At 36.6% G+C, this 25,700-nt stretch overlaps 1 protein-coding gene across 1 annotated transcript; it reads left to right on the top strand.

Annotated features, from left to right (window-relative positions):
* Positions 1-1,893: 1,893 nt before the first annotated feature.
* Positions 1,894-25,700, top strand: LOC127811036 (rab GTPase-activating protein 22-like). The gene is made up of 12 exons (XM_052350718.1): positions 1,894-2,465; positions 7,396-7,491; positions 8,856-8,959; positions 10,119-10,327; positions 10,384-10,443; positions 15,894-16,016; positions 17,066-17,154; positions 18,956-19,061; positions 20,098-20,195; positions 23,055-23,315; positions 23,735-23,818; positions 25,324-25,700. Exons 1-12 carry the CDS (start codon positions 2,376-2,378, stop codon positions 25,357-25,359), a joined length of 1,356 nt encoding a protein of 451 aa, XP_052206678.1. The 5' UTR covers positions 1,894-2,375; the 3' UTR covers positions 25,360-25,700.

The raw sequence follows: 25,700 nt of genomic DNA, 5'->3' as shown, positions 1-25,700 counted from the left end.
GAAGTACCATCCACATTTTATTTTCACTGTTCGGCTTGATGCCTTCGTCTGCAATAAGAAATAATGTTCACATTTTGTCTTCGCGATTCGGTCTTGATGCCTACATTCGCGGTAGCCATTTCTACTGTCTTGTCACGCAAAGATGCATCCTACTAGCGATTGGCCATCTCTTTGAGGGTTCGAAGCTAGCCCAATTTGGCCCTAACAATCATGGAATAAAACCCCCATGGGTAGAGAGAGATGCTAAGCTCATCGGAAAAGCCCTTTATTAACGTTGTAGCCAAAAAATAGGCCAGAAAAATATAATATATACAGCATGAATAAAATCAAGCTTCATCATCTTGAGGTTTTTGACCGTCACTGCATGATGTTATCGCAGAATCAGTTGCAGAGACCGGAGTGTACGCGGTCATTCCTAAAGAGAATTCCACCATTTTCTTATCAACTTGCTCTAAAGCAGATTTTGACTTGAAGCAAATTTTTCCTAAACAGGCAATGGTCGATTTCTCTGCTAAACCGACCAGTCAAATTTACAATTAGTCTAATGGTTCAATTGGGTGCTTCGATTTTAGGGATGCTGGTGGCTATAGCCACAATCCTGCGGAAAATGAGATCAAAAGCTAAAGCAAAATTAACAGTACCTTGGTTATCAACAACTTTTTAGGGGAGACTAATTGCCTCGGTCTAGGTTTTTTGCGACTGTCACTTTGTAGATTATCGCTGTCCTTTGTTAGCCATTATCGTGGTCGGCCTTCTGTTACTTACTTCAATCTTTGCTTTCTTAATAGCCATATGCCATTGCGTCAGGGAAAGACGAGAATTCAGCTCTTGATTTCACTCGTGTATTTTCTTTGAAGATAAAAATAAAGAGAATTCTTCCTCAAAAGGCAAACAATCACGGTAAATAAAACGAAGGCAGCATGATTAAATTCTTAAAGCGCATCAAGAGACAAATATAGGATTAATCAATGAAGAAGCAAAATAAGAAGCCATCATCTCTATTTTCTGAGAAGACTGTTAAGCCATCGAACAGTCTTGCGCAAGCGTCATAAGCTGCTCCTTCTTCTACTTTGTCAATCGTCGTTGCTTGCCTTTGTTGTGCATTTCCATGATGCCATCAGCACATACATGTAATTTGTACGGCTTGAAATTGTACTTGGCAGACAAAAAGAAAAGACGAGGGCCCCACGGTGGGCGACAATTGATGATACAGAGCCGATCACCTTCTTCTGTCTCGAACCAAGTACCTGCAAAAAGGGGGGGGACTTGCTCCCTATGATCCCTCTGACGCTTAAGTCAATTCACGAATTTTTGAGGAGTATAATAGTAATGGAAAATAATAAAAAAAGTCCCTTAGGAGTCAGATCCCTATACCTGTAGAGGTTGTCCTCTATTTGTAGATGTCTCTTGGCCTTTTTAGGAAATAAGATATCTTTCAAAAATAGAGATCGATCCCCTTTCCATGGGGAGAAAAGATAATATTCCCTAATAGAGATAATTCTTGGGATGTTGGAGATATTATTGGTTGACTGAATGTTCTTTTCTATCTCTTTCTAATTCAAAATCATAATAGAGATTATAAAGACACGTGGAGCTCTTAAGACTTGACACGTGGCGATTGCATATTGACCTTTACTGGCACACATGACTCCAAGTTAATGGTAACCTCCCAGGGATAATACAGTAAAATTGCCCCTGTAAATATTCCCTCATCAACTCATTTATAAATTGAGATTCACAATTAAATTTAAACTCGAATTATTTAACTTAACAAAGGAAATAGAACAAATTTTTATTAAATTAAACACCGAGTCATTCATGAATAAATCGCTCCATTTGCGACCGTAGACCGAACGAGTCGGTCTCTCATTCCCTAGGAACTAGAATGCCATGCAAAACCAAGGTTCTCAACGTAACTACGAGTCGGGTTTCTGTAGGCCCAAACGCGGAACGATTGTGCGTGCGTGGAAGACCGTTGGTTCCAAATCCAAAGTTTCAGACAGTCGCGCGGGAATGAAGGCGAGCCGATTACCAAGTCCGTTGATCCCACGCCTTTCCCGCTCTCGCTCTCTTTGTGTCTCTTCCCTCTTCGCTACAATGAGAATCGCCCTCCCACAATTAGGCATTCCCAGCTCTCACGACGTAAGTCAGAAAAAATACGAACACCACCAGCAGCAATCGCATCTCCATTTCCTGATTTTTCTTGCTTCGGGTTCGTATTTTGTCTGAATTCCTGTCCCTCTGACAGCCATTGCAAAATCTGATCCGGGATCTTGTTCTTCGCCGCGAGGGTTCGGCTTTGTTTGGTTTTCAGGGTTTTGGTTTGCTTGGTGTTGTTTGCAAGTGTTATTGTGTTTGCTATTTGATACTTGGAAATGTGGAGGGACAACGGAACTCCTACTGATTCTTACTATCTGGTCCGGCCCGAATGCACCGATGTTCCCAAAACCAAATTCAAGATTAAGGTTCGTCCATTCTTTAGATTTTCCTACTCTTCTTTGATATATCGAGTTCCTGAGTTTGAATGAAAAACGCATGGTTGTTGGCCTGTAATGGTTCTTTAGTAATGAACCCAAATTATTGCTAGGTTCACTTGGAAATGTCATTGGAAATGCAGCATTTGGAAGTTTTGGAGTTCTTTTTTTTTTTTTTTTTTTTAATTTGAAACTATCTTAAAAAAATTAATAAAATAAAATTCAAACAAAACCAAACTAACTCCCAATCGAAAACTCTGACTCATTCAATCACGAGAGAACAATCAAGCTGGTTAGACAAAACCAAAAAAAAAAAAGAAAAACCCTGCTAATTGGGTTTTTGCTTTAAAGCTGAAACTGCCTTGGCGGTTTGCGCTTCTGGTAGAAACCAAGTTCCTACAAAGATGCAAAGAATAAACCGCAAAGCAGGTTAAGTATTGCAAAGGTATTGGTATTTGCAGTTTATTCTTCCAACGGATAAACCACATGTTTACCCTTTGTAAGGAGGCAATACTTAGAGGTGTCAAAAGGGCCGGGCTTTTGGCCCAGCCTGTTACTGTTCAAAAGGGGCTGGGCCAGGCCAAAGAAATTGGGCCCACAGCCCGGCCAGTCTAAGGGCCCAGCCCGTGGCCCGTTGGGCCCTTTTGAGCCGAGCCCATGAGACCCTTATGGGCCAGTCAGTTAAGTCCTTACTCATTTTTTTTTAATTTTGTTATTCTTTAATAATTATTGATATTGGATACTAAAAAAATTAATTTCGCAATATATATAAATAATAACTATCAATTTATTTAAAATTTTTAAGTTAAATTTTTTATATATTTAAATTATAAATAAACATTCTCCTTTTTATATGTACATTATTTTTCATATCAATTTACAAGAAAATTTATAAGGCATATAGAATTTTGAAATATAAAATAATGAAATAATATTTAAAACTTAAGAATTAAGATGAAAAATATTTTAAAAAGAAAAAAATTGATTTTTATATTTGTATTATTTTGATATTTATATATGTATATATTATATGTATTATTTTTAAAAAATATTTTAAAAAAAGAAAAAAAAGGTCGGGCCCACCGGGCCCGGCCCGCTAGGCCCTATGGGCTAAGGGCCCGGACCGGCCCTCTAGCCCACTGGCTGGCCCGGCCCAACCGGGCCCGGCCCCCCTAGTGGGCCGGGCTGGGCCCTATCCATGGCAAAAGGGCCTGGGCCCGGCCTGGCCCTTTTAAAAAGCCCGTGGGCCGACTCGGGCCGGGCCGGGTCGGCCCTTTTGACATCTCTAGCAATACTGAAGAAAAATAAGCCGCAAATGTTGTTATCCTTCCACATTATCCCTGCATTTATCCTTCCAAAACACAAACTACAGGGACGGTTTATGCTTTGGAAGGATAAATCACCCATTGGAAGGAAGCTTTATTTCTTCCAAAGCATAAACCCCCTTGGGGGTTCAGTTCTAGTTTGGAAATAGTTTTGTGTGATGGTTTTAAAATTTGAAATTTTGTGTTTGGTAAGGACCTAAGATCCAGTTGTGGGTGCATTATTATGTTTAGAATTGATTTTATCTGCCTTGGTAGTCAATAATAAATTGGTCAGAACTACAATCTCCAAACCAAACATAAAGCAACTATTGTCAAATAAGCATTCAATTCCTTTGATTATCAATGAGTTATATAACCTCAATCCAGCAAGGTGAAAAATTCTCTGAGACAGATATGACTTATCTTTGATATTAAACCAACAGTTTTCACTGAATAGAAAAGCTCTAGAAAGAAAGTAAACACCATATATTTCACCATGTCTCCAGTGCAGGAAAGATTTTGGGGTGTCTTTTGGTAATTAAAAAGTTTTTTTTTTTTTTTATCTCGGCAAAAAAAAAAAAGTCCAGGTTTTTGATGGAAAACTCATCAGCATTCATTTCATATGACCAAGTGGGTTATTCCTTTTTTTTATTCCAAATATCCTTAGCAGCTGACTGATGAACCCTAGCCTATGAAATTTAAAGACCAAATGGTGAAAGTACTGGACAGTGTTTCAAAGCTGTAGCAAATTGCTGTCATGAGAGAAAGGGGCTTTACATGACCCTTCGTCTACAAAATTGCAAGTTATGGGAAGTGATTTTGAAAACAATTAGATTAATAATTTATTTGAAAATGGTGGAGGAGAGTTAAGGTATGATGTATCTATACGAGAAAGTATATTTCTGGAGATTACAAAGAAGGAAATTGTAGGGATTAAGGAATGAAAATATTTTTTTTGAAAAATGTGAGCTCAATATATTAATGAAAGTATAGAAGATGTACATCAAAGACACGGAATAAGAGAGTTCCAAACAAAACTATACTGACCAAAACACCCCGCCCCCCCCAACACAAGCCATTAGGGGACAACGGCAACCCAAAATTGACATTATAGCCAACGAACCTAGAAGAGGGAGAAGAACCTAGCGGCCTAAAGCAGAGGCTGACATGATAACCTGATCCGCTGAGTAAGGAAAAGATGGCTCCACAGCCCTCACCCAAGCGACTAACCTAGCAAGCACCAAGTTAAAGATATCAACTGCACCTGACCCTCGATCTTTGAAAATTAGCCTATTCCGCTCCAGCCACATTGTCCATAGTTCTGAATAAAAGAGAGACTTCCATACCTTCCTTTGAACTTTACCCCGAGCAAAGAAATCCCACTGCTCAAATAGGCTCCCAACCGATCTCGGACAAACCCACTCAAAGCCCCACCAACTAAAGATTTGCTGCCACAAGCACAAAACAGCCTCACAATGGACGAAGAGGTGGTCCACAGACTCCGGGGCAGAGCCATAGAAGACGCAAAGCAGATCATCCCCCTGCAAGATTCCTTTCCTACCCAGGTTGTCCTTCGTGTTAATTTTACCCCAAATGACCAGCCACACAAACAACTCCACTTTTGGAGGAGCTAGGCTGCCCCAAACACGAGCTGCCACTGAATTAATATGAGGAACATTGGAACCAAACATTAGGGAGCAAAGCCTCTCATTGAATGAAGATATATTTTGAAGAAAGGAAGAATGGCAGGAATCCTAAATGAATTAGGAATAGGTTTATTGTATCAAAATTCAAAAATATATTAGGAATAAGTTTACTTTTATATCCAAATAAAGTAGGGATTAGGTTTAATTTATATTTTATTTTGAAACATTTAGAATTGTAGTTATTATATTTTTAGTAGGATTATGTATTTTTCTGCATAACCAGGAGGAATACTCACATTTTTTATTGGTATTGAATATACATTATTTTGTGTGGTACTCTTCTCTCTTGGTATTGCTGCTTCTCCTTCTCTATTTCTTGCTTTTCTTCTCTCCCTCTCTCTTTGCTATGAGATTTCTTCTGCTTCTTCTGTCTCTTCTGAGTCTTCTCTTCTTCTCTTGTTGATTTTATCTGTTCCTCCCTTATTTCTGAATCACTTTTGGAATACCTTGGAACATGAAAGAAACAGCCGATACCAGTTGTTAGGGAATGAATCAAGCGATAAAAAAAACTGGAACAAAATTGTACACACACAAGACAAAATTTACTTGGTTTGGCAAAGAATGCCTCCCTTCATGGCTCTACTAGGTATTTTTCACCATTTGAGAAGGTTACCATTACAAGAATTATGCCCACATATTTATATAAGAAAGCTAGGGCAAAAGTAGAACTCCTAATTTGAACAGGATTCTTAATCTGTTTAGATTTTGGGCTTGTTTAGGATATGTGCTTGTTTAGGTTTCGGGCCTGTTTAGTGGGACCTCCGTACCAACTCTGTGTAAGTGTCATAAACCAAATCAGGCTCCACATCTCCAACACCATTCATTGGCACCACATTTTCTTGATATTAATTTGTGCCATCAACAACAATTTTCCTTGAAATAATTTCACCTTCTTTATAGTCAATGCTTTAATCCAGTAAGTGCATTTCCAAGAACTTGTATTACCTTATTGTAGCAAATCTGGGACATTCAACTATATGAACCTTGTTTCTTGACGCAAATTTCTGGAGGAATTTCCTCTGATTCTTATTCTTGCTCCAACCTGATAGAGGATTTTCAACATATATATCTAATAGAGCACATAATTGAAATTACAGTTAATCGTATTAAACTTTTTACATGCTAGATGCTAGAAACTAGCATAATTCATTTTCCCTTGTGCCATCATCAGAAGTAACCCTATGCATAAAAATAGAAAAAATAAACAATAAAAAAGTTACTTAAGGAAAAAGCTATAAGGCTTGTTGATCTTTTCTGTATCAAACCCCTAAAAGTTAAACAATTACCATGAAAAGAAAAGCATGTTTAAATTGTAACAACATTGAGTAAACAGTGTTGGTTGAATTTTGCAGTCAATTTTAAATTCTTTTTAAGGAATTTACAGCATAAATGAGTAGGGGGAGACCTCTTTAAAAGTAGGTAATGCATTGCTCATCAAAACTTGCACCATGTGCTTCCGGTTGTTTGCTGGATGCTAATTTACATGGTTCCACAATTCTTGTACCATGCGAACAAGGGGAAAAAAGGAAGTGGCCGTTTTTCTATTACTTCTCAGGGTTGAATTCTCTTTTTCCTTATTCTATTTTTTTGTTTACATGGATCTTGGAAGGGCAAGTGTTAGCTGGAGCATGGTTGCCTGAAAATAATTTCTAAGTTGTTGATAGTTGTACATTTTGCTGTGATGGGTAGACTCCTGGCTGGTTCTGGATCTGCTGAATAAACTGTAACACAGAGATTGGTTCTTTTTCTCTGAACTTAGGAAGTTTCTGATTTTGACTACTGTATGTGATGTAAGAATCATTGATCAACTTCCCTTCTAGTCACTAAAATTAGTTTCAGTTCCCACTTTAGTCACTAATATTGTGGTGGTGTGGTTTCTGATGCCTTAATTGACTTCTAATTGTCTATCAGGCCGGCAAAACTCTAAGTGTGCGAAAATGGCAGGCTGCATTTTCTCCAGAAGGTCAGCTTGATATAGGCAGGACTCTTGGTCGAATCTACCGTGGGGTAAGTTCATGCTCATGGCTCATGGAGCTTATGAAAAGCAGTATTGTTAGGATTGCATGCTTATTGGAACTAATTGATGTCAATTAATTCTTATAGTTTGGGTGCAGCGTGATAATTTTGTCTGAAACAAATGAGTGCCATCTAAGATCTAGCATGGTTTTATGCTTGTAATCTGAGCTCTTCTGATTAGAACTCATTTTGATCAATGAGGATGAACTGGTAAGAACCAACCACTTATAAATGCCATGTTTGGGTAGACAAAGATACTTGTTGGACACTTTTGGGAGAATGGATAATGTTCCTCCAAAAATGGCTTATTGTTCCTCTAGGCTTTTGATTCCAAAAAAATTTATTCCTAAATCTTCAACTTGTTTATGAATAGGGATTTTTAAGATGGATATTAAGACATTTGTTGCTCATACTTGTCATGAATCTCACATCAAATAAGAAAAGAGAGATCCTGGGCCATATAAGCATGAGGATATGTGACATCACCTGGCAAATTAAATTGTTGGTTGAGATGGCGAGCATTTGACCCATGGCAATGATATTAGTGTTGCCTATTTTCTAATTTGATTCTGTGTCAAACTCTGTAAGGGAGAGGAAGCAAGGTGGTTCAACATGGTTTGAGGATGGAGCAAATTCAGGTGGGAGAGTACTCATGGATTCCATGTTTGGATATGATAGAGGTCGTAGGCCATACAAGGGGACAGGCCCACCACTCAAGAGCTTAAACTTTTGGTTTAGATTGCAAATGTTTGGTCTGTAACCATACATTTTCTATGGTTCTATTTGTTGGCAGTCTTAATTGTTTGGAAAATTGCATTACTGGTGTGCTAGTGTAATGTGTCCATATCCATGCTTAGTAAATTCCTGCAGATAGTTTCTGTTATTTTTTGTGTTGAGAACTGATATTGTGGATTGTGCTATGATATAGAGGGGTGGAGAGCTAGAATTCATGTAGATGATCCCACCTAGTGGATACTGTAAAGACTTGTTATTGTTGCTACTGTACAACTGAATTCCACCTTCTTTCTGTGACATCCTCCTGTTAAACTGCAGCTGCAGCGATGACCATCCTTATACTTTTACATGCTCTGGATATGCAATTTGATGCCAACTGGTGTTGGTAACAGAAGTAACATGAACTTAAAACTTCCCATTCAGTCCCTCAAAAATCCTAATCTGCAATAAATACATCAAAATGAAATACTTATTTTTGTTTAAAGAATATACACTATCAATATGCTATTTCACTGTTTCACCATTTGAGTACTTTTATTTCTCATAGATGCTTCCTCATTAGTAATAACAACATTGATTTCAAGGTTGACACTTATGATAAGTATTGGTGGTGAAATTAGGGGATCCATCCTGATATTAGAGCAGAAGTCTGGGAATTTCTTCTTGGCTGTTATGATCCTGGGAGCACCTGTGATGAAAGAGATCAAATACGGCAACGTCGCAGGTAGTTGGCTTTCCTTGCTTCACTTCTTGCATATTAACTATCTACTATCACTAAACATTACTGTGAACATCACATCACTGTTAGGCTAGTTTTTTCCCAGACCAATTAATCTTAGTTCAAATGGAATATTTTGATTATCAAAATTAGTTGTTAATGTCTGGTGGTCCAAAATTTTTAGATTTCATCAAGAAGATCAAGTTGCAGCTTCCAATTCTTTTGTTGTCCCTATCTATCCAATGTGATGTAAGGCTTGTATTCTTGTTGCATGATTAAGATGTGTATTTATTGATGTGGAACATCAAAGAGAAATTGCAGGATATTGGAAAGAGAGAAGAAAATCAAAATAGGGCAGGAACAATAAGGAGAAGTCAGAAGTAGGGAGGGGAAAGAGGAATTCAGCAGGGAAGAGATCTCAATTATAATTCCAAAATCAATTAGCTAAAGATAAATCAACATCCTAAAAAAATCATGCTAAAAATAAAGCTAAAATCTAATCAAATTTTACCATAAATAAAATGCTGAAATCCAACATCTAGATTCCAAAATTTAAATAGAACCTAAATCCTAATAACAGTAATTAAAATTTAATACTTTCAATTTCTTATCATTTATGCAATATGGTTTTATGTTGCACCCTAGTTAACATAAACTTGCTTTTAGAACACATTGAAATGATCTTTACTACATATAAAAAGGGAATGAGGCTGGACAAAGTGGTTGAAGAATGATACTTCTTTCACTGACAGAGTGCTGCAACCACATCATCCAAAGAAAGTGTGCTAGCCTATAAACCCAAAAACAAGCCTGTCTCACTATCCTAATATTATCCATCAGATGCCCCTCATCTTTCCATTTTAGCCAACTATTTCTCATTTTTCTTGGTTTCAGACATTCAAGTACATCTTGCCGAAATACCTATTCTCCCTGCCCCCCTTTTAGGAGTTGAAAATTTTAAGAATTGTAATATCTTTTTTCTATTTTATTCTTGCAATTCTTACGGGATTTTGTTTTAATACTCTCTTAAAAACCACCTTTCTTTATTCTTTTGTTTTCTTCCTAAAAGATTTCCTATTTAAATTGCTCGGACAACTTTTACCATTTTCTGATTCAAGTCTAGCTTGGAGATTGTTCACTGTCTCTCTTTCTTGTACTCCTTCAGGTCAATGTATTCTGTGTTGAAAGAAGAGTGCAAGCAAATGTTCCAGGTTGTTGGAAGTGGTCGGTTCATAACTGCACCTATAATCACTGAAGATGGTGATCCTATTCAAGATCCTATAGTGCTTCTGGAAACAAATACAGACAACGGAGTGGCTTCAGTTTCTCCAGAAAATGGTAATGCCAAAAAATACAAGTCTCTTTCTGGAAATTGTTAGATGCTGATGCCTTCAACCATGCAGATGATGCAGGGGCTCAGTTTAGTTCAGCAATGGTGAAAGAGGAGGACAAGAGAATAATCCAATGGAAGCTTACACTGCATCAGATAGGTTGGTGTTCGCTGGTATATGCTCCCATTGAGTGGACACCATCTTTTTGTTATTCTTGTTGTTGTTGTCATTGTTATTATTTATCTCATCTTCTATGGCATCCTTTTTCTTGTGTTATTCAAGATTGTTCACAAATTAGGATGTAAATGGTCTGCATAATCAATTTGCCTGGATTCACAAATTGGGTCTAAAATATAGAGGTCAACCCATTTGTCCTGATGGCAAACATTTGATCTTGGATTGCTGTCTGAAATTTGACGTTAAAATGTGTTAGGAATTCCATTATGTATGCCTTTTTATTCATAGAAAAAATATGATAGCATCTCAATAAAATTTAAATACAATTATGTTTGTAAGTCAGAATTTCCTTAGATCAGTTATTTGAAATTCTTTATTTTATGTGATATTATCTCACAAGGTTATACAAATTTAAAGAATTTAGCAGTAGGACAGGGACTCACTCCTTTACCACTTATTCAGAGAGAAAGACACTATATGATAAAAGAGAACTTTCGTCTAATTTGGTTTTGCTGTGAAAGCCTGCAGGCCTCATGCAACCATTTTAGGTGACACTTAAACCGCCTAAGGAGGGAAAACAACTTGATAGGCTGCAGGCTTGCCAAAGGTTGCATTGTTCTGAGCAGATACTATGCTAAAGTCGCATCCCATATGTTGTCTAAAGGGATGGGGCTGTTTATCGCCAGAGGTTGCTCTGTTCTGAGCAGATACCATGCTGAAGTTAATCCCATATGTTGGGTAAAAGGATGGGGCTGCTTATCATTGTCACCTCTACGTCAAATGGGCCCAAGAATATCCTTAGCATATGTAAGGGGTCCTCCCTATCATTTCAAAGGATATTGACATCCTTTGTTATCCCCAAATCTCTAGCCACTCCACAAGTTGATCAAACACTTGACACTAAAACTGGACATATCTCTCCTCTCTCTCTCTTGGTTGCATTGGGTCTCTCCCACTTAGCTTCTAAGAGGTCTTCTAGCATCTTGGTATATCTGGCATTACTTCAGAAATGCTTAGTTCAGCTCTTTGATGTGAACATCTGACATACTCACCCATGAGTTCATCGTTTAACCAAAACTTCCAAAAAGTCATTTATTCACATATTTTCATCAGGCAATGTTGAGCTATTGGTTAAGAATTACTTATTGGTGGGGGCTGTCTGTTTATTTATAATTGTACCAGTTGAAGAATAATAAAGATGCCTGTACATCAATTACAGAAGTTGCATTAACCATCTATTGCATTAGCTATTTTCTCTTCAAATTACTGTTGCTTTTGCATGTCTTGGAGAAACATTCAGATAAACTTGCTTCAAGTATCTTTCGACATTTCTGTCTAGGAAAATGTTGCTTTGATGCATTTGGTTCAAGTGAATCACCACTTATTCTTCTAAGTCATGTTACATTGACTTTTGAAATTGCTGAAATATGTGTGGCACTTGATACTTCAGATATAGGATGTGGTTGGCATGATCAGTTGGATATGGGCTCAAGAAATATGTTAAAATTAAAAAAAAAAAAAATAGAGGAAACAATGTATAGACTCATTTCTTATAAAAGGGTTGCATGGTAGTTATTAACTCAATCTTAGATTATATTAAATGTGAAAAGTCTTTAAAATTCTGCTATGTATCTGGATCCTTGTGTCTTTGGATGCTACCTACACCTAAAACCCATACCTAAATTCATGAAACATAGCTCATGGGATCTTCTTTTCTGGACTGAAGTATCAGAATTCCTAGGGATCTTCTTTTCTGGACTGAAGTATCAGAATTCCTAGATGGTAGCAATAGGCTCTGAGCTGTCACAAATGCTCAGCAAGTATAGCTCTTCCCAGTGGGATATTACGTGGAAGGTTAGTGGTGAGCTAGTAGAGGGAAAGCTGTTGGAACTGGTGTTAAGCACGAGAATTGCTAGAGTTGGCAAGGGAGAGGGCTAATATGCTCCAGAGGGATGGATACTGGAAGGGACAGATACTATGCTACTGTGTCTGGTGTCTAAACCTATATTTGTAGTGAAGGGAACAGCCAAAGAGCTGACATAAAGGAGTGTGTGGCAACCTGCAATGTGGAAGTGGGTCAACCAACATCAATTATGAAGTGAGTTGTGCTAATGAGTAATGATGAAGGAAAAACGCCCTAGTTGTGTTTAGATCATGGAGAGCATATCGGCATGACCTAGGACATAAGTAGGGTATGTTAAGGGTCATTTGTGTTCTTGAATGTCTCCCGTTGTGGACCTTCTCACTTTGAACCAAAGGATTATCTGAGCAGAGAATTCATACATCAACCCTTCAACTTTGGCTTCCATTTGCATATACTTTTGACCTAGAGTGGTGGGATATCTGGGTCCTACCTCTGCCAAAGTTGTTGGAGCCATCTATGGCAGGTGATCTGCATATAAACAATGTAAGTGGAGAATGTAAATGGAAATATCACCTTCATATGAATAGAGTATATGGCAAGTGGAGTATACAAGCCAAGAGTTGGATCAGTTGAACAGTGGAGGTGCTGCATGCATTTTTACAAAAACATCTTTGAGGCAAGTGATCTAGTGGAGCACTTAGACAGAGTTCAACTGGGGAGTCAAGGAGATGTGAGGAGCATCCTTAAGTTGAGTGCACCCTTAAATTGAGGGTCTTCAATGGAGAGTAGGGCAGTCGGGTAGAGAATTCCATCTACCAAAATGAGGAGGTGCATTGATCATCCTTGTCACGATTGGGAATATGAAGCACTCAGGCAGAGACTTCCATGAGTTGAGCCTAAGGGCATGGAAAGTGTCCATAACAAACAATTGCATGGAAAGCTGAATCATCTAAAGGACATATTATACAGATTGATATGCCATCTCAGGAGGCTCTCACCTGGAAATTTGCATTGAGCGGTCAATTATTGGAGAAATACATGATGGAGATCAACATGCCACCTTTTGAGGTTGGTACGGGGATATTCATATCACTGAGAGCTTGATTCAAGGAGGGAGAGTTTATGGAAGTTGACATGTGAGATGAGGCTGACATTTGGAGATTCAGATCATATAGCACTCAATCACATAAGGGAGATTATGATCATTAACGTGCTACCTCAGAAAGCTGGTACTTTGAGATTCTCATCATGAAGAGCTGGATTCCTTATGGGGAGATTATGAAGATTGATATGCCATCTCATGAATCTAGTACTTGGATATTGACATATCCATGGATGGAGAGAGTATAGAGATCAGTGTGCCACTATGAGGTTGGCACCTGGAGAGTGACATCATAAATAACTTGATACTTGGAGACAAATTTTATGGAAATCCAAATATTTGAAATGAGGATGATCTGGCATGCCACTTTAGAGTATGTAATATACCTACCCACAATTCTTTATTGGCCCTTATTTCTAGTTAAGAGTTATGTTTTCTGAATCTTCTTTACCATTTTTTTTTTCTAAACACCCCTTTTCTTTATGTTTGGTTTTCATTTTTCTTTCCATGGTTTGCTTCGGCAATGTCACTGCTTTGGGCCAATTGAGAATATTCCAGTTTTTAATTTTCTGGGCCTTTTTCACATTGCATTTCTGGTATTCACTAGTGGATGTAAATTTTCATGGCATGTCTTTCATATGTTTAATTGGTATTTTTTTGGAATCTATATTTTAACTGGTGTTTGAAGAGCTGCTAATTAATACTCTCTCTCTCTCTCTCTCTAGCACGTGCACTCTGAATTCTTGCTAAGTACTAGTACCTATAATATTGTATTTTTGGTAACTAAGTAGGGTTAACTATGCAGTATGTTCTATAACTCTCCACCTTATTACAATAATGAATGATGAAAGGATAATTTCCCTTAAAAACTAAAAAATAACTTGATAGCTAATGACAATATTGAGACCTCTGGACACTATTTGTTGTGATGCCTCCTATGTGTGGTCTATACTGTCTTGAGAATGTTAGATAACAACTCGAGCCCTGTAACCAGAACTCTGGATCTTGTACCATTTATTGACTTCCTTGATCCCTAGATCCGATCTAAACCGAATGAACACCCCTACAAATGAGGAACATTACATTTTTTTAGTTTCCTGGATGTTATCACAGTGTTTTTCTGATGTTTACCATTAACAACAACAATCACAAGCCTTAATTCCACTAGGTGTGGTATGTTACATTGTGGTTCTCCAACCATCTCTAGCCACAGCCATATTTTCTTTAATATCATTATATCCTATGTTATGTTTAAGGGTTTCCTACCAAATTTTCTTTGGTCTTTTCCTACCTCTTTTGCTTCTAACTTCTTACATTCCACTTGCCTTACAGGTGAGTCTATTGGTTTCTAATGGTTCACTAATGCACTTTCATTTCCTTGGAATTTCTTTCATATCTTAACTAGTGTTTGTTCTTTTTTGAAGCTGTATGTTAACTGGTGTTTGGTGACACATGCTCATTAATAATCTTATATTTTCTATTGGTCAATTTGGCCAGCACCATGAACAGGTTGCTAAATACTGGTAATATTGTATTTTTGGTAACTCAGTGGAGTTACTATACTGTCAGTTCTATAGCTTGCCCCAGCATCTTATTGCAAAAGGAAATAATGAAAGGATAATTACCTTAAAACCAACAAATAACTAGCAGCTAACGACAATATTGAGACCCTTGGACACTATTTCTTGTGATGCTTCCCAGGTGTGGCCTATACCATATTGACAATTTCATATACTCAAGCCCCATAGCCAAAACTCAGGATCTTTTACTGTTTGTTAACTGTCTGGATCCCTGTCAGAAAGTTGCTGTCTACTTGGAAGGCTGTGATAAGACTTTTGGTTACTCCCTTTCTGGTCCCCTGTCTATTTTATATTGGTCAGCATGTTTATATGTCAAATCTCTCAAAAACTCCGTGTGAAGGACTTCCAGAAAGTCCACATAAGAAAATCGAAGGTAGATCCTCTCTCCCAATATTGCTAAATTTGTTGTTCTTGTTTTCTTTGTCTCTACAGAAATCCTCTCTTTCATTATGGAAATTGTATATCTTATGACTGAAACATTCTCACCTTATGCTTTTTGTCTTTTTTAAAGAGAGACTCTGCCTTTGCACTCTTTGAAGATCAGGTTCAATCTGTTTTTCTTGTTTTAAATGCTTGTAAAGCCTGTGAAGAAATGTGTGGAAAAATATTGTGGCTATGCATGCAACTGTTGATGTCTGTATTTGAATAAGTGCACACATCAGAAAATTGAATTCATTATTCTTACCACATACCTTTTTCAGTTGACTTCCTTCTAGTTCGTGTGTGGAATGTAGTTTAAGTTCCTACAACTTTGCAATTAATGTTGTATTAGCAATTTGACATGAAAACATTTTACAGTGACATGCAGAAGAGTTCTTCTAGTTCATTAGTTTTGGTAGTGGAACCTTTCAAATTATTATAATTTTCATGCCTGAATTTATGGCAGGTCTAGATGTGGTTCGCACTGACAGAACACTAGTTTTCTATGAGAAGCAAGAAAATTTGTCAAAACTTTGGGATATCCTTTCAGTTTATGCCTGGTTTGATAGAGATATTGGCTATTGTCAAGGTGGGTATTTAATTTATATGTCCTCTACTGCTGACTTCAATAAAACCCAAAAATGATCTTATTATAAAACTTGCTGTAATCAAGAAAAGTTAATATATTTCCTTCTCTTCCATGATCAATCATGACAAAAGTTCTGTCAATCAGAAAAGTTCTTTTTTGGTTTTTCTTCATCATGGGCTTTGTCATTGTTTTGGTATTATAGCCAATAAGGTATAACAGAAAATACTGGATTTTACATGATAGGATCCTATAAAACTTTGAGCTTTTACAGGTTTTAATATTGTGATATTAGTTAGTTTTAAGGTATCAACACCATCTATCCTCATCCTTCTGTCTCATCATTGTTTTTTTCATGTGTTATAATTCCTGAAGAGGTCAGTTTTCTATGACAAAGGAAAAAGGAAGCTGTGTCAACCCATTCTTGATAATACTAAGAAGAGGAACATCACATATTGGAAGCAGGCCTTTTTAAAACTTAATGTCAAATTCCCAGATTTGACAAATGTCCGTGTGGTATTCAAGAGAATATTTTATCTCATTCATCACATGCCCCCATATTCTCTGGCTGTGGCTTTATATATAGCCTCCAGCTGAAGTACAACCAACCGGAATGTACAACCGGTGAAGCATGGCTACTCCTAACTAACTAGGTACTATCCTCACAGCATAAAGGAAATTACATTTACTAGCCTATCCTTGGGAATGTGACAATACCTAAGTTAAACATCCATTGTTGTCTATTCTTCTGTTTTTTATTTTATTTATTTTTGGGATTCCTAGTTTTTGTAGAACTAGTGGAGACAGCTATACTATCATCAATTTAATATAATTCATAAACTGTAACATTCCTTTCTGTGCAAGCGCACTAATCATCTGTAATCATTGTCAAGTTTATTATTGTCCATAAATTGGTTATGCTTACAGTTTTCTGAAAGTGTTGAACTGCCCCCCCCCCCCTCCCCCCCACAGTGTCCCAAATCCTGGGGAGTCTCTTAAGAAACTCTATGTGTTTAACTAATCCGTGCAGATAAATTCTCTGTCTTGTGCAGGAATGAGCGATCTTTGCTCACCCATGATAATGCTCTTTGAAGATGAAGCAGATGCATTTTGGTGTTTTGAGCGTTTAATGCGCAAAATGGTATTTTTTTCTTTTATCCCCAGAACTTGTGGTATGGTGTTGAATTTTAATTTTTAGTATGGTTAATTGATTTATATCCTAGGTCATGAACGTGATTATATATATATTACAGGAATATAATATTCTGTATTGTGAAACTAAGGACAGGAAAGATGAGAACAACTTGCATCTACTTGCTGGAGGATGATAGGACACTGGTGTTTTAGCTTGGACAAATAAAATAATTAATCATTTGCTGGGCCTTTCCTTTTACCTGTAATATCCTTAATGTTAGCATTTTGAATAATGGTATTTAACATTCAATTAGAAATTGAAGTTAGTTGCATAATTTTTTATGTCGACATAGTTTATAGAATTTAGGACTCGGATTTGTACACCATCTAAGAGGCATCCTGTAGCCTCATCTCACATATACAAGTCCAGATGTAATGTTGCTTACCAAGTTTTTCTTATATGCACTGGTTGTGTGGTTTGATGGTATAGATTGGTTGTGCGTGCAAAATAGATAACCTTTTCTTATTCATGGCAAGCACACATCTGATGATATTTTTATTTAGAATATCTCATTTTGTAATTCTGGCATCACTGCAAGTTGAAGATATTTATTAGCTTCCTTTATAAAAAGGCAATTCAGAATTTACATCTATTAAATTATTGATTGCCAACTTATCTAAAAGCTTAATTTTTTAAGAAAAAAGTCCAATAATGTATATCAAGCTTTCCAACATTCTCCTTGCACATGGATACAGGTGCATTAATACATAGAACTGGAGTGCATAACAAACACAAAACCTTAAGCAGTTAGAAAAAGGGCCTAACAATGCATATCAAGCTCTTTGACACTCACCCTCTGGTGGAACTTGTATGTTGACATAGATGCACTAATACACAAAGAACAAAATTGCGACAGACATTAAGGGGGGCAAGCACACGTAACAAGACTTGGAACCAATAGTGCTGTCTGTATCCAAACCTCTGGTACCATGTTAAATTGTAGCCACCAACACATCTAGGAAGGGTTTCCAACAATCTATATAATGCCTTCCAACAAAATCCATATTGAATCTTTTTTCTTTTGAGGCGTCTTGAGTTCACTTGAGTTTATTCTTTTAACTACCATATAAAATTCATGCCTTTTTTTTTTTTTTCTGTTAAAGTAAAATTCATATGTCAGGGTTAGCTAAACTGGATTAAGTTACCTAAGTTGTTTCTTGAAACTTTTACGGCCTATCTTAGTGTGAATCCAATTGGAGTGCTATTATGGAACCAGCATATGATGCTTGCAGTATGAGAGGGAGGATAATTTTTTTGTGATGGATTGCATTCTTAAGTAAAGAAGTCAGTGCTCACTGTAAAAGATTTTCAAAATAAACAGAAACTGCTGCTTGTTGACAAAATAGTGCTAAACAGAAACACACATCTAATCCTGTTGAGTATAATGGTCAAAACAGTTAATATGTTTTATGTACTGACAGATTTGGTCCCAAAGACGAGATTATTTTGTTTATAGGAATAGTGAAAACAGTCATTTTTGGGTTCTGAACAATTTGTCTGTCCTGTTACAGATGTGGTTCTTGAGGCCCATGTCACTGTTTCTTTAAAATGGTTAGCTCCTTTGAGATAAAACTGTCATACTTCTATATGCTATTAGTTGGCTTTTCCTATGTTTTCTTTAACTCTTCATTGATAGTTGTAGGCTAGAATGAGATGTGGCTACTAAAGTTTATCTTTGAGCATTTTCTTGTTTTAATTGATATATTGTTTCAGTTGCTTATGATGTGTGTTATTTGAAATTTTAAAGCGAGCAAATTTCAGATGCACTGAGAGATCTGTTGGGGTAGAGACACAACTCAGTAGCTTGGCAGCTGTTATTCAAGTTATTGATCCAAAGCTTCATCAGCATTTAGGTACTGGTTTTAAATTATTGCTTCTTCTTTATTTTAATCTAGTTCATTTTAGGGGTTTTATCTTGATGAAAATCTTTAGTTACAGTCAATTCATTTTTTGTACTCTCTCTTTATGCATTTTGAGTTCTGTGTTTCCTTGTAGTCAATAGAAAATTGCTTTCAACAATTGACGTTGGTGGGAACCTTTTTCTGAATTTTTGCTTTAGCTCATGAACAAATTATCTAGAGAAAGAACAAAGGTTTTATATGGGAGGGGTTGAAAACAGTAAAGACATATTATCTATTGTTGTAATGATGGTGCCAGTACTTACACCCAGATACTGGCCATTAGATTGAAACATTGTCACCTAGGCACCAAATAAATTGGAGACATATTTTTGTAGCTTGCTGAATAGATTTTAATCTTTCATGTTATTTATGTTTATTCTGTTATAGTTAGTTGCTTTAACAAAATTTATTACAGACAAAAATGTCCCAAAGCCATAAAATTTTTCTAAAATGAAATACCAGGCTAAGTCTATTGCTGAGTGAATACTTTTGATGGTGACAACTAAACTGTGGCTAATTAGAGCAAGCAGTTTCTTGTATGTGCTTTATTCATGACAAGGGTTTGACATAGATTTCTTGAAAGAATATGGTCAAACCCTTGGTTCTAAAATTTGAAGTTTATCCAGTCCAAAGTGTGTCACCCTCTTTAAATTTTCCTGTTTGCACCCTGAAATCAGATTTTCATGTTGCCTCCTAAAAATCTTTGTGAAGTCTCAATAATTTGGAAATTTTATTATCTTTAAACCATAACTTCCCTCCACATTTCCATATAAATGACACAGCCATCTACAAATATTATGCACGACAAATTCAACCTGCTAGAACAAATCCAGGAGTAGCAGTTGGCATTTTCTTGTTTACAGTTGTTAGTTAAACTAGTAGGTCTATGTCCAATATGTTCATTACTACATTTCTTTTTTCTATTCAATCCAATGTATTTCTGAGTTCCTTGTCTTGATTGAACTTCTGATCAAATTTTTGTATGCAGAGACCCTAGGTGGAGGTGATTATTTATTTGCTTTCCGTATGCTCATGGTTTTGTTCCGTCGAGAATTCTCTTTTGGTGATTCATTGTACCTTTGGGAGGTATTCTTCATCTCTCCTACTCCTCTTCAATTTCCATCATAAAATTACTGAAGATAGATCCCCGTTCAATTGCTTTGAGTTACAGGAATCTTGGGAAAAGGGAATTGAATGAATCTCTTGGAGTTTGGACCTTACTTATTCTTTTATTTGATAAATGAATTTGGACTTATTGTCATCTTGCAAAATAAAAATAAATTGTTCCTAATTGTTTTTATATTCTCATTTTTGAAGAATTGGCAATTACTGATGATCTTGGCTTGTAAATGAGAAAATTAATTGTGTCTGGAGGAAAATTTTGTTTAATCATAGTAATGAAGCATTGTTGTAGACAATGGTTTAAGATTGTATTCCCCTAAATCAAATTATTTACCTAGGACACGACTGTTAATGGTCTCGTAGGACAAGTACAGTTCATTTAAATATTATTTGGATAAGAAATTTTGGGGGATGACATTTCAAAGCTGTCCAGCAAAGAACTTTTGCTGTCAGAAGAGGGTTATTGCCACTGTTTTTCGTTCAGGCTTGGTCCCAAAGGCTATGTGAGATTCTGTTGGGGGCATATATCTTCCTGAAAAAGTAGAGAGAGAAAAGGGAATATTCTATGATTTGGGCAATGACATTTAGTAACCGTTTCAAAAATAGAAAGAATGCCCCTACAATGATTTGTGGTTGCTTAATAAGAAGATTTAAGTAAATGAACAATTTCCCAAAAAGGGAAGAGATGCACTATTTGCTTTGTTAGAAAGCTAAATGACTGTTTTACTGTTGAGAGGTAGCAAAGAGGACTGAAGCCTAATGAGAGGTCAGTGCAACTAGCATTAGAGAGCTTGCTGGATGAGAGCAAGAGCAGACTAGACTAACTCCCACTTTTGTATTCCAGTTCACAGAATGCTAATGGCTTTAGTCTCTCCTGTTCATCTTAAGCTCTTGGTTTCATCTGGACACAAGCTTCTCCTTCTCTCTAACAACCAAGCCTGCCAACTATCATAAATTTTGTTCACCTTCCGTACACTCTACATCATCCATTTTCCTGGAAGATAGAGCTTTGAAGTCCTCTTCCTTCCTATGTCCTTAAACAGACGCATGACATGGATATGATAAGAAAACAAACTGATAGACCAAATCATAAAGAACTAGGAAACAGATGCCACCAGAACTTTGTAATATTTTACACCATAGTTTAACATGAGTGTGTTAATATTTACGGTTTTACACATCTAAATTTTTACTTAGAATTGCAAACTGTGGAAAGTGAAAGTCCACCATTTTATGCATTGATTGCAAACCGAGCAGTACCATCCACCCTACCCCATATCACTTTCTGCCAACTTTTACCATAGATGGAACTATATTTTCTTGGAAAATGCATGGCATTTTGTCTGAGTTATGCATAAAATGCAAGTTTTTAAGATATTCTGTGACACATTTGGAAGAAGTGTGTAATGTAGCCAACAATGTCTGACATTGCATCTATTAAGAGATTTTCCATGTAGGAAAGGTTAACTGAAAAGTGTCATTCTCTGGAAGTATGGATTTTTTTATTTATTCTTTTTTTTGTTGCTCAAGTGGAACTATGAATTTTGTTTTCAAGTAAGAATACCTCTTAAGAATTTCTTAACAATCTTTAGGAGAGTGGTGCCCCTGCAGCTTCTCCCACTAATACATGGCTTCAAGCAATCTATTTTAGAGAAAAAAAAAAAAAAAGAATACCTCTTAAGAATTTCTTGATAATCTTTAGGAGAGTGGTGCCACTGCAGCTTCTCCACTTCTCCCACTGATACATGGCTTCAAGCAATCTAGTTTTAGAATATTTCACTTAGTTTCTTGATGCACTCAAGATCCTGTTTTTTGTGGCCAATGGAAGGATTAAATAGTAATTTTGATGATGAAAAGCCAAAAACAGAAATGAACTTTCTCTGGTCTTGATGGGTTAGAACCCGAGCGGTCTGCCTTTCATGATCAAATAATCAATATCAAAAGGTAACTTTAAAAGAATACTGAGAGAAAATGCCAAAGGATGATTTATGCACTCGAGAGATAGGCTGAACTTGTGCATGAAAGAATTCTTGCATGGTATTTGCAACTTTTTCAACATTGACTTGTTGATAGTGAAACCCAGGCCACCCAGTTCCCAATAAAAAAGTTTGTACAGTTTGTACCAAAGTCCAAAGCCACGCATTTAGGACTGCTGGTTAATGGCCTGTTTATGCTAGTTGATCAGTTTAGCATTCAGTTACAAATCTCCCTTCTATGTGCTTGTTGGTTATGGTTGAAGGCTGCCCTTATATCTTGAGGATGCAGACATTTATCAATTTTTCCCTCTGATGGCATGGGGATGGAAGCAGATGGGGTTTTGGGGCAACTGCTTCTGCATTTGGCTGTGACATGCATCAAGACAACAACAGCAACACAAATCTAGACTGCTAACTTTATATATTAGCTTCTCCATTTCAACTTGGAACTGCTGGTCTTATATGTTAGCTTCCCCATATGGCATCAGGGATGTTTCTGTTGCCTTAGATCTGAGTACTCAGTTAACTGGTTAGCCAACAGAAGGTGTAGATAGATGATGTTCAGGCTCTAAGAAAAACTTGAGCAGTCTGGAGTACATTAGATGACCAGCAGCCAACCAGGCATATTGTTGTTTTCTTTTATTTATTATTTTTATGTTGTTAATTGTTTGTGCATGGGCAAGCTTTTATTGAGTGTTTTAAGGCAATTTTTTTTTCAAAAATAAATAAAATAATTTTTTCCCTAATCCCTTAAAAGTATTTGTACACATTTATCATATCAAGGTTCTGAACTAGAATTTCTCCTTTTCTTTTAATGGATTTCTTTATGTTTTGAACTTCTAAACAGATGATGTGGGCTCTGGAATATGACCCTGAATTGTTCTCCGTGTATGAGGACCCTGATTCAGTTGCCGAAAAAGCTGAAGGATCTAAAGGAAAAGCTAAGTCATCAAAACAATTTGGGAAGTATGAGAGAGAATATATAAAAAGTGGAGCAAGAAGTGCTGATGCTCCACTCCCCATCTCTGTCTTTCTTGTTGCCAGTGTCTTGAAAGAGAGAAGCCCAAAGTTACTGTCAGAGGCCAGGGGCCTGGATGATGTTGTTAAGGTCAGTTTGATATTTCATTTTTTTCATGCTTTTGGGAGTTAGAATCCCTGACTTAGGTAGAATATTCATTCTATAAGTTGGTAGGAAAAATTGATGGCCTGCACCAGTTGGTAGAATATTCATTCTTTTTGTAGAAGTGCTAATGATCTTTCCTTTTTCTGTTAAATTACATGAAGGCTTTTATAGTGAGTTCCTTCTCACAATTGATTCAGTTTCTTGGATTATAAACCAACACACCACCCCCAACCAACACCCCCCCCCCCCCCCCCCCCCCCCAAAAAAAAAAAGAAGAGATGGGTGAACCTTTCTTATCTGTCACTGGTTCCTAATAAAGCATTTTTAGTTCATGTAACTATACTGCAACTTTTTCTATTAGAACTCCAGCTCTTCGTGTCACTCATCTCTCTCTCTGTCTCCAGATATTGAATGACATAACTGGAAATCTGGATGCCAGAAAAGCGTGCATCGGGGCAATGAAACTTCATAAGAAGTATCTAAAAAAGGTACAACTATTTTTAGACTCTTTTGGTGACTTTCATACTGCATTCAGAACAATGGAGAAATTGAAAATCAGAACATCTGTGTCTCTGTAGTGTGCAACTGGTGATGGAGCAATGAAGCTCTAGAAAGATTTAAAACCTACAACCACTTCATAAACATATGAAAATTACAAGATGTTGAAAAAATTGTGGTGATATAATGATAAATATGTTGCAATAACTCAAAGATTCCAAGGCACGAAAACTCGCTTTCCTTAAGACTTTGTTTGTCCCAAAATACAATGCACGAGGGATCCAAACAAGCCTCCAAGATACAATGGAATCAAGAATAATGTTTGTTGACGAATGTGCAATTTTCGAAAACAAACCCGAACACACGGAATTAATAACAAACACAAGAAGTTTTGTATTCTAATTCTGCAGTAAAAGAATACAAAGAATAGGTTTTTGTATCCACAAATATTATGAAGTTTTATGTAAGAATGTAAGAGAAGAACAAGGAGAGAGAAACCATATGAATTCTCAAAATTGTTTTATCCAACAACACACCAATCTATTTATAGATAATGTTACAACCCTTCACCAAAGGTACAACCATTCCTATGTATTACAATCCTTCACAAAATGATATAACTAACTCTTGTGTGTTACAACCCTTTACCAAAGGTACACCCCTTCACCAAAGGTTATAACCACTTAAATTAAATTTAAAACAAGTGAGGCACAATCCTTTACTAAAGGTTACAACCATTCATGTGTGTAAATAGAATTTGAAAAGTTACAACCTCTAGTTCCTTGCATTTGCATCTCTTCCCAAACAAGTGAAAGGTTGCAACCATTCTTTTGAAAATCTCTCCAACACAAGATAATTTGTTAGATGCCTTGTTATCCTAAGTTATGGCCAAATATTTTAGTGTTTTTTCCAAGGAAAATACTATTGGTACATCATTGTGTATATCTTGGGCTACACAATAATGTACCAATGTCTAAAATGCCCTCATCCAAGGTGGTGAGATGCAATGAGACGAGGGATATTTATGTTATTTATGTGCCTTATACAGCCCAAGGTGTACATAAATGATGTACAAATAGTATGACCCTTTTTCCAATACCTGCCTCTACTTAGACTCTCCTATTTAGCCTTGGATTACGATTCAACCAACTTTATTTGGAATAAATTCCACAGCATGGGCCTATCATTTACCAATTGGAACATTCATACTATTTCAGTATTTCCATGTACCTATAGTAACATTTGAAACAAATAAAATAAAATAGATGTAAAGAAATTTCTTTTTTATATTATTATTTTTAGTAGAATCATTCATGCCCCACCTAGTGGGATTAAAGCTTGTGATGATGATACAATAAGTAGAATCATTCAGGGAATAATGTAGAAAGTAGGATTTTTTATTTTGGAATATATATATATATATCCTTAAAATATAACATATATTGGCTTTAATTTTACTGATTTAGAAGCATTTCCCTTTTTCTTGTTCATGAAGAAAACGCTGCTGGCCAAGAATGGAGGAGTAGCCTAAACTTTTCTTGCTCAAGCATGAATACAAGACCTCATCAAGAGAGCAGGGTGTTTCTTCCACAAAGTTTGAACCGATTTGGCAAGAAGAGAGGAGAGTATTATACTTGGAAATTTTGGCTGAGTGCGCCCATTTTGTGTTCTCTCCAACCAGGAAAAAGAATTCTGATGGGAGCATGTGTTGTATATCAAAACATTCTTTGTAAGGCATGGTATGAAAGCGTGATGAAATATAAGGAAAAAAATTTCGTTCTTTTAAGATTGTGCCCCTTACAGTGAAGTCGTTGACATGTGTTAAAGTAAGATTGATTGAGATAATAGTGAATTTGTGACTCACTGAATTTC

The sequence above is a fragment of the Diospyros lotus genome, chromosome 10 (genome assembly GCF_014633365.1).
Source record: "Diospyros lotus cultivar Yz01 chromosome 10, ASM1463336v1, whole genome shotgun sequence".
Classification (NCBI taxonomy): Eukaryota; Viridiplantae; Streptophyta; class Magnoliopsida; order Ericales; family Ebenaceae; genus Diospyros; species Diospyros lotus.
This window is presented reverse-complemented; position numbering and strand designations above follow the sequence as displayed.